The following is a 10,309-nucleotide window of genomic DNA, read 5'->3' on the forward strand; positions in this document are numbered from 1 at the left end:
GCTGATGTGCAGACTCTGTACACAGATGCTGACACCTGTTGAGCAACCTGCTCTCAAAGGATGAACAAGGTGGGCACGACGACAGCAAAAAAGAAGAACTTGAGTTGGGGCAAATGAAAAGAGATGCACAAGACATAGTCAGGGCAGTTTGAGGGCATTTGTAAAGCAGCCCTGCACATCATGTGAATTATTCCTATGGTCAGAGACAACCTGAGAGTTCTCCCTAAATTGAAAACATGAAGAGGATGAAAGGACAGTGTCATTCAGGCTGGATGGGATCTCGGGAGCTGTCTTGACCAACCTCCTGCTCAAAGCAGGGTCAGACCAGATTACTCAGGGCTTTATCCAAACACATCTTGGACACTTTCTGAGGTAGAGTGGATGCGCACTTCTGGGCAACAGCTTCCAGTGCTTGACTGTCCTCAGGATTGGAAAGTTTCTCCCTTTATCTAGAGCCTTTCTAAGTCCAATCATCCAGATTGTTTTTTACCCATCTACTTGCACACCGATGCAGAACCTGTTATCCTTCCTTGGACACAAGAATATTGTGGGGGATGATTCTGAATGCCTTGCTGACATCCAGGTACCAGACCACCACTGCTCTCCCCACATCCAGCAACACTGTCCTGTCCTTACAGAAAGCAAAGAGGATGGACAGACACAACCTGCCCTGGGTAAACCCCATCACCTTCTCTTTCAGACACCCAGAAATGGGGTCCCAGTGGAATTGTTCTGGAGTACAGCCCTTAGTTTCCCTGCTCACCCATTGGCCATTTTTGAAAAGTGCACACAATGTGTGAGAGCTGCCAGTGGTCAGGGAGTCCCCCCAGTCTCCATGAGCTTTCAAAGATGGTGGAGAGTGGCCTCACTGGACATCGTCCTGCTGTCTCAGCTCCTGGGAAGCTGCACCTCCAGTCCCATACACTGGAAAGGATTGTGTTAGTTCCAGTGACTCCTGACTTGATCCCCATCCACTGCTGGTTGTTCTGCCTCCAGTCACAGAGGCCTGAGAGACCTTGCTGGTGAGGATGGAGAACAAGAGACACAGAGAGTATCACTTCTTTCCCTTATTAAGATCATCAGTGGCCACACAGTGACTTCGTTTCTCCTTTAACAGTTCCTGAAGTAGTAACAGCTCATTATGGGGCCCTTGAATTGCCTTACAGGTCTAGACTGAGTTTTGATCTGGACTGTTGGTGTGCTTGGAGGCCGCTGTCCTTGAAGACCAGATGAACTAACTGCTGCCACCCTGCCTTGGCAGTTTATTCCATCCGTGTCACAGCTCTGTCTGCAACACTGACAGCTCCAGCTCATCCAGTCAGATCCCTGACTGAGACCATTGCCTCACATCTGGACTGAACCACCCCAGCTGTGGCACCAGGAAACCTCTGAGACGCCCCAGGGAAACCTGGTACCAAGTGTCCAGGAGCCCATGTGTGCAAAGCCTTTGCTTTAGAGCACAGACATTGGATGATCAAAGATTGTTGAATGTCTCTCTAGACCTACGAGTGTAAAACCAGAATAAAATGCCTGTATTCCTTGCTCTGATGATATTCCTCCACCTGCTTGGAGAAATCAGATCCTTTGCTGTAACACTCCTGTTGTCCTGTGTAATGATGGGACAAGAAAAGATAATTCCCATGCCAATTTATTTTTTAATACAAAGAACACAAATTTGGAAGGAAGTGTCTCTGCAGAGGAGAGAGAATCAACAACACTGATTACTTCAGGTTGTCTCAAAGGATGTGTTCCTGGAGCCCCAGGGACAGCTGGAGGGAGCCCAGAGGGGACAGCGAAAGGGACATCATGGGCTGCTCCTGTGCTGCTGAGCTGGGCTGGGCTCCTGGGACAGAGGGAGCTCATGGCAAGCGGCAGCACTGCAGAGAAACAGCTCTGCCCAGGAGCAGCCCCTCTGCAAAGCACAACAGGGCTGAGGGCTCTGCCTGCAGCACCGAGGGGAGACAAGCCAGGCAGAGAGAGGGGAAACACAGTCTGGGGTGGGAGGATGCTGAGAGATCACTGGGAGCGAAATCTTCAGAGATATGAAGCCTGTGGCTGCAGGGCATAGCATCTGCAAATCATGGTAGGATCTCAGAAAGCTATCACATTGCAGAGCCTGCAAGACACGTAAGTACAACTCTCAGACATTCTCTGATCAGAGGAGAGGATGTGCTGCAGAGCAGGGATTGCCTTCTGCACTGTCAGAGTGACAAGATGTGAATGCTGCATTCTCCGAAGTATGGCTGTGGGGTGTAAATGTAAATGAGCACCCAGGGGTGCCCAGGGCTGTCCCGCAGAGCAGGATCCCAGCCCGGGGAGATCCCCACGGTGCTGTGGGGAGAAGCTGTGGGGGGAGGGAGTGACCCCTATCAGGGCAGGAAAGGTGCTTCTCCTGTTGAGGGGGTGCTGTGTGGGTCAGGGCTGCTCACAGCTCCAGATCACCCCCAGGATTTTAACAAGTGGATTCCTCAAGCAGAAGATCAGTACAAGGATTAGCAGGCAGATAGGGAGCTTTCCTGAGCCTGTCTTTTTAATTTCCTACCCCAACGGCTGGAGGTGCAGGAAAGGATAAAATGAAAATGAGCTCTCATGCTTAAACAAGTCACTGAGACTCCTGAACTGCAACTCAGAGTCATCAGTACATCTGCCAGAAGCCTCATAACATCCTTTCAGCTACTGCTCTGCCTGTGCACAGCACCAGCATCACTTCTGCTGAACCCGTCAGCCTTATTCTGACCTGTCCTTTTCCCCAGCCAGCACACAGGAAGATGCCCCCGGGCAGTGCCCTGTGAACAGACAGAGTCTGTAGGGCCAGGGTGGGGGCAGAGAGGGTGGGATGGTCGGTGAACAATGACAGGGAAGAGACATGGACAGGGAAACACCTCCCAGGGGGAGAATCTCCAGGCAGCAGGGAAATGATCAGAAATGAGAGGAAACTAAATCCAGAATTGTTATGGGAGGGAGAACAGGGAAAACTCTGTATGATCCCCTGCAGTGCAGATCCCTCCTCTGAGCAGCCCCGTCGCCTCCTCTCCCACCCAGCAAATCCTCTGCCCTCAGGGCAGCCCGGGGGCTCCAAGGCATGAACCAGCTCCTGTGCAGCCAGAGCTCCAGTTCCTTCTGCAGAGCACAGGGGCTGAGAGCAGCTGTCCGGCAATGTTGATGTGTGTGAGGTGGCTGCACAGCTGGGGAAGGGTGACGCTGTCTGAGTGCCCGGCTGCCTCTGCCCTGGTCTCTCTCACACCCACCCTCACCACGTTTTCCTTCTTGCTCCACTGCTCTGGGTCACTGTTGTTGTGATCTTGTTCTTGCTGTCAGGCTCTCTGGGGATGGGAGTTGGAGCTGCAGAGTCACACTCTGATCTTGTGGGTCCTTTCCTGCAGGTGTGTCCATGGGAACAGGTGTCCCAGCTTTCCTCTGACCTGTGGGGCTGTGGGCAATGAGGTCTGTGATGCAGGGGAAAGAGCTGAGTCTCCCTGAATCAGATGCCATCATTAGGACATCCTTTGTTTTTTTCCTTTAATGCTCTGAACTATCCTCCAGGATGCAAACTGGTCCTACAGCATCTATGTGTTATCTGAAGGCCCCACAGAGAAGTACAGAGATGCTGTGACAGACAAAATGCTGTTGGGTTTGTGAAATGGCTGGTTTCCGGCATAAATGTGGGTGCTGAGACCTGAGGAAAGGGTGAGACCACGGCCTGAGGTGGATCCCTCTGCTCTCAGCAGGGCCTGGTGGCTTTTCAGGGTAACATGGAGTGTGATCAGCCTCTGTCTCAGAAAGGTGGCAGCTCAGGGCATCTGGAGCAAGACAGATGAACAGACCAGCTGCCCTCACTCTGCACTGACCAACAGGCATCCTCTGGTCTCGCAGCACTCGCTCTGTTCTCCCTGAGTGCAGCAGAAATGCTGAGGGTTTATGGCACCCAAGAACACTCCCCAGGGTGGGAGAGGAGGAGGAGCTGTAGAAACACCAAACCTCTCAAACTCAGTTTCTCAGGCCTGGGGGTGCAGATGCTGACAGTCTCTTCTGCACCAGGAGTGGTTCCATCTGACAAAGCTGAACCCCAGGACTGGCCCCTGCCCCACCCAATCACACAGGCTCAGGCTGATTCCTCAAGAGCCCCTGGGCAGAGACCCTGCTCTTCATTGCACACTCATCACACATCGACAAGGGCTCCAGCCAGGACGTTCTCCTGGAAAAAGAAAAGGGTCTCTTTGTGGGAGGATCTGTGGGAAAGGCCTTTGTTTTTTCTCAGAGAAGTCTCATCTAAACCGTCACTGTCTTTTGCTCCTGTAACAGTGCCCCATGTCCATTGGCAGCAAATGTCCAACAGCAGCTCCATCACCCAGTTCCTCCTCCTGCCATTCGCAGACACACGGGAGCTGCAGCTCTTGCACTTCTGGCTCTTCCTGGGCATCTACCTGGCTGCCCTCCTGGGCAACGGCCTCATCATCACCACCATAGCCTGTGACCAGCACCTCCACACCCCCATGTACTTCTTCCTGCTCAACCTCGCCCTCCTGGACCTGGGCTCCATCTCCATCACTGTCCCCAAATCCATGGCCAACTCTCTGTGGGATACCAGGGTCATATCCTTTGCAGGATGTGCTGCCCAGGTCTTCTTTGTATTTTTCTTGTTTGGTGCAGAGTATTTTCTTCTCACCGTTATGTCCTATGACCGCTACATTGCCATCTGCAAACCCCTGCACTACGGGACCCTCCTGGGCAGCAGAGCTTGTGTCCACATGGCAGCAGCTGCCTGGGCCACTGGGTTTCTCTATTCTCTGCTGCACACGGTCAATACGCTTTCACTGCCACTCTGCAAGGGTAATGCCCTGGATCAGTTCTTCTGTGAAATCCCCCAGATCCTCAAGCTCTCCTGCTCACACTCCTACTTCAGGGAAGCTGGGCTTATTGTGCTTAGTGTCTGTTTAGGATTTGGGTGTTTTGTGTTCATTGTGGTGTCCTACGTGCAGATCTTGAGGGCCGTGCTGAGGATTCCCTCTGAGCAGGGACGGCACAAAGCCTTTTCCACGTGCCTCTCTCACCTGGCCGTGGTCTCCCTGTTTGTCAGCACTGCCATGTTTTCCCACCTGAAGCCCCCCTCCATCTCCTCCCCATCCCTGGATGCACTGGTGTCAGTTCTATACTCTGTGCTGCCTCCAGGAGTGAATCCCCTCATCTACAGCATGAGGAACCAGGAGCTCAAGGATGCCCTGAGGAAACTGATGACTGGATGGTTTTCTGAAGCAATAAGCTGCCCATCATCTTCTGCATAACATTTATGGTTTAAATTGTTGCAGGCCTGTCTTCTGTATATTTGTTGCTTTTGGTTTTTCACGTGATAATATTTTCATCCCCTTTCTAATTCTCTGTCTTCTTTGCTTACTGAGGGGTTGTGCAAAAGAGGAGCTGTGCTCTATGTGTGTTTAAACAAATTAAAAGGCCTTGCAGCATCTATTTTTTCCTGAGATCCTTTCACCAAGGCCTGTTTGCAGCTGCAGGGACAGCTCCTGTGTGCATGGGAGGAGGGGAAAAGAGTCCAGCATGGCAGCACTGCCAGGGAGCACCAGCACTTGGCCTTCCAGAGCTGTTCTCGTTCCACTCCCACACTCTCCTTCTCATCCCTTGTGTTGGTGCAAGGCCTGAGTGCTCTAGCAGCTTGGTCACCATCCTGCTGTGTGTCAGTCCTGTGAGCCCAGGCAGGGACAGGCAATGGGCACTTCTGTGACAGAGCTGGCCTCCATAACAGTAGTTCTATAAAGAAAAATGATCTTCTTAGGGCAGTGCCTGAAGGCTTGGGTCTTCTTCAAGTTTCTCTCAAGAACATGCACAAGAAAGCAGCCCGCAGGTTGAAACATCAGTGTAGAGATAAACAGTGTGTGTGTGCAGGGCTGGGCACACAGCAGTGTCCTCTCACAGCCAGGCCTCCTGCCAGAGACCTGCAGGACCAGCAGAACAGGGTCTGGGCTGTGCCTGTGTGCACTGGACACCCCACGAAAGCTGCCCCAGGGCATCGTCATGGGCTGGCCCCTCACAACCTCCACTTCCAGCACAGGGCTGTCACTCCAGCTTCGAGAATTTGTTCCTGAATGAGTAGGTCAGAAATCCACGTTTGCATTGTACAGATGAGATGTGAACATGCACATCATGTACAAGAGGTGAGATGAACCCAAGTGAGCACAAACACCATCAGCTATTCCTAGGAGTTCCATGAAGGCCTGTGGGACAGACAAGGTCTCGAGGGCATTTCATATTGGGAGTCACAGCCCATGGGAAACCACCCACTGGGATCTTCTTCCTTGAACTGAGGTCCCCGTGTCCATTCCTCATGATGTGGGACATCTCAGATGAGTGCAGAGCAGGGTGACACACCACAGGGCTGAGGGGTCTCCTGTGCTTTTGTGGTGGCAACAGGAGGCTCGAGAGAAACTGAGAGTCCTGCCGCTGTGTGTAAAAGGGACAGACTCTGTCTCTGAGCATCCCAGGTGCATAGGGAGTCCTGAGACCAGCTTAGACATGGATGCCTTATGAAACCCTGATATTTCTGTGTGTGACTCCAGGAACAAACCTCAGTGGCCCAGTGAGATTCATCTCAGCTGCTGGGACAGGCTCATTGCAAGTGCTCCTGTCTGCTACATCAACCTTGACCATGATCCTGGATTCTGCTTTCAAAAGTGACAGCAGAATCACAGAAGATCTGAGCTCCTTGGGAAAGGAAGATGTCAAACCCATCTTTAGAAGGGCAGGAAGGAGATTTTGAAGAAGTACAGGCTGGTCAGCCTACCTCCGTCCCTGGGAAGGGGATAGGCCATGTCTCTAGGCACCTGAAGGACAAGGAAGGGATTCCTGAACTGAAATGAGCAGAAAACCCAATGAGTCCCAAGAAGTGCTCTGAACCCATTCCAGAGCTTTAGACCCCCGAGAAAGAGCTCAGTGACAGTGCAGCCCATCCAGTTGCATCTATGTCCCACACTGAGCAGCGCAACCAGTGTGGAGTCACCCCATGGTCCTGCAGCCAACCCGCTCTGTAGAGCATCAGTGCCAGGTTAGGGCCCTGTGGGGAGCACAGGGAAGGGGTCAGGAGCACCAGACCAGATCAGAGGAGGGATGGGGGGAGATCAGACAGGAGCTGACCTGGGCTGGAAATTGCCTTGGAGAGAAAAGAATAAGAGACAGAAAAGGAGTTCTAAAAGGTGTCAACATAAATACGGCTGTTCCTCTGAAGAGTGTTTTTCCATTGAATATATTTGATAAATTTGATAAAACAAGCATACTTTTATCTGAACAGGTCCTGGGCCATAAAAAAGTTGATGGATGGTTATGGTATTATGAGGTCAGTTGTGTCTCAGAAACTCATAATCCAGTAAGCAGCATGTGGCTGTGAAGGGGACTGTGGGGTCAGTTCTGTTTCTGGAGGTGACAGGCCAGCAGAAGGGACATGGCTGGGAAAGAACCTCTGTCAAAGTACCCACAGGCCCTACCCAGGAAGAAGCCTTGGAGACACGTTGTAATGTCCATTCCGCCTGAGTACATGACGAGACAGCAGCAGGAACATGGTTGGGTCTATCAGAGAAGCTGAAAGGCCAGAAGGAGTCCTGGGATTTAGAAGATAATGGTGAGGTGACTTCTCTCTGGTCAACTAAAAGACCACAAGAAGCCTAACAAGTTGGTTTCTCTGCCTGAAGAGCAATTTTTGAGATGGTAGTTCTTCCCTTAGTAGCAGAAAAAAGCAAGGGAGAAGAAAAAAAAGTCACAAAGTGTAACTTGGAAGATGGAGACAGGATATCAGGAGGAAGAAATGTCACTGGAAGGGCAGTGCTGTGGTGCAAGAGGTCAACCAGAGGGAGCTGGATCAGCCCATGGCTTTGTGTTCCAAAGAGCAGCCAGTGAGGGTGCAGACACATCAGTGAAGGGACAGAAATGCTGGGGTGAGAGCAGGTCGGGAAGCGAGATGGGTGTCTGCAGCCTGCAGGGAAAGAGGGGCAGGAGAAGGACTGTGTAGAACAGCCTGTGGTGGAGATGGCAAAGGGCAATACAAGACTGGAAGGACCAACAGAATCCCTGTCATTTCAGGCAAACTGTGTCTTTGTTATTTGACTGACTGTGAGGAGAGGGGAGGGGAGGGGAGGGGAGGGGAGGGGAGGAGAGGAGAGGAGAGGAGAGGAGAGGAGAGGAGAGGAGAGTTCTGCTCTGTTATGCCTGGAGTTCTGAGTGACAAGCCCTGACTGAGCCCTGAGGGCTCCATATCTGAAAAATATTCCTTACTCCCCGTCACATACCTATCTCGAAAGCTGCATGCAAAGGGCTGATTTGCAAACTGTACATCAGCAAACAGTTTGCTGTGGAAGCCATGGTCAGAGGGCATGGGTAGGAAGGTCCCAGTGTTAAACACCCAAAGAGGCAAAACCCGCTGAGTCCCCCTACCCGTCGGTACCAAAACATCCACTGAGGCGGAAGCTGTCTGAGGAAGAGAAACTCAAAACACAGCAAGTCATTGCCCCACGTGCCAGACAGAAGGCACCTTCGTGTAACTGAATGGGAGATCATCACAGGCAGTATCGCTACTGGAAGGAAGGCTGGACTGGCAGCAAATGCACACTGTATTTTTGCAAAAAAGGGACACTATTAGGGACACCCCTATTTTGTACGTACACGGCCTGATTCGGGGCCAGCACCCCAAAGGCTTCCTCCAAAGGGTGCTGGGCGCAGGGGGGCAGGTGGGGCTGCACATGTGTGGCTCTGTCACCCCCATGTCACAATGCCAGCACCCAGCAATGCAGCAGTCATGAGGCCCCGTGCAGGATTCAAAGGAGCAGCCTCCCGTGTCCATTGCCAGAGCTGGCCCGGGGGCAGCCCCAATACATCTGACAGGAAGCACTTGAGGAGCTGCTGGAATCACAGGCCAGGAGCTGAGGGAAGAAAACCTTGGATGAATGCGGGGGATTACGGTGGGTCTGTGGATTCCCTCACAGAGGGCATGGGAACAGAGATCAGCCTTGAAGATATTAAAGCCTAACCATGAGAAAGATGGGAGTAAAGGACTATCCGGAGACATTAAGGTGTACCCGTGAGAAAGAAAGGATGTACCTGTGAGAGAGAAGGGAGCAGAAAAGTAACATTGATGATAGCAAAATTAGCCAATGAGATGTTACTGCTGTAACTTGTAACCAATAGTGAAGAGACACATGAATTGGTAAAACTGTATAAAAAGGCACTTGTGGCAATAAATGGCATCTACAGCTTTCATCCTGGAAGAATTTGGTCCATGTCATTTGTCCGTCTCAACTGCGACATTTTTCTAAATAGGGAGAGTTCATATCCTAAAGATATGAATATCCTAAAAGTTCATATCCTAAAGATCCGTGTGGAATTCAGCTCCCTGGAACAGGCTCCAAAGTCAACGAGCAGCCATCCCAAATGCCACCGCACCAGCTTTACTGACCCCAAGCCATCTCGCTCCTTTGTTGGCAGCTTGCGGGATCTGCACTCTTTTCAGGGTGACACGGTAAACAGCTCCTTCTTCTGCTTCTTCACCCCCATCCTGAATAGTGCTCTGCCAGGAAAAGGGCAAGGAAAACAAGTAAAAGAGAAAGGAACAGGGTCCCTGCACAAGCATCAGCTGCAGACACCAGCATGCCAACATGAGCATCTCAAACCACCTGAAAAACACTCACTTAAGTCGCCTCTTTTTAGCTGCCTTGAGTTACCTGGGGGGTTTTGGACTTAAAATGAAAGCAGAGAGGAGCCGAGTGCACAAATTACTGTACCAGCCAATGAAAGAGGTAAGACTTGAATCAGAGAGTCCAGATCTCTGGAACCCAGCCCTAACAGCCACTGCATTAACATGTTGCTGCACAAGAGTTACTACCAGTTCTCTCAGGAGCTCTGCTGCTGCAGAGAGACTATTAGAACTTGCGGCTCTGAACTTGAGGGAGCACATGAAAGCAAGGAACATCGTTTTAAGCTACAAAACCAAGATTGAGCTGTGTTGTCACAGGTGAACTGATCTGATTATTTGCCAGGCTGTGCATTCGGTTTTTCTGTATAATACTGAGGTGATCCAGGATGCGCTGTGGCAGATACAGGCTTTGATAATCTGACTAAAATGTGTTGTCATCTTTTTTCCTCTCGTCCCATTCCTTGCTCCTCGGGAGCGGCCCCGGGGCAGCCGTTCTCTGGGCACTCTGTGGTGCGACCCCCCCGCCCGTGTCCCCCGCAGGCCCGGGGGAGGGCGGCGCGGCCCGGCCTTGCTCATCCCCGTGTGCAGCCGCCCCGCAGCTGATCCCGCACCTGGCGCTGCCTC

General features: G+C 51.7%; 1 protein-coding gene across 1 annotated transcript; it reads left to right on the plus strand.

Annotated features, from left to right (window-relative positions):
* The first annotated feature begins 4,325 nt into the window (after positions 1–4,325).
* Positions 4,326–5,282, plus strand: LOC135991484 (olfactory receptor 14A16-like). Its single transcript, XM_065640169.1, has one exon. It carries the CDS (start codon positions 4,326–4,328, stop codon positions 5,280–5,282), a length of 957 nt encoding a protein of 318 aa, XP_065496241.1.
* The last annotated feature ends 5,027 nt before the right edge of the window (positions 5,283–10,309 follow it).

The sequence above is a fragment of the Caloenas nicobarica genome, chromosome 8 (assembly GCF_036013445.1).
Source record: "Caloenas nicobarica isolate bCalNic1 chromosome 8, bCalNic1.hap1, whole genome shotgun sequence".
Lineage (NCBI taxonomy): Eukaryota > Metazoa > Chordata > Aves > Columbiformes > Columbidae > Caloenas > Caloenas nicobarica.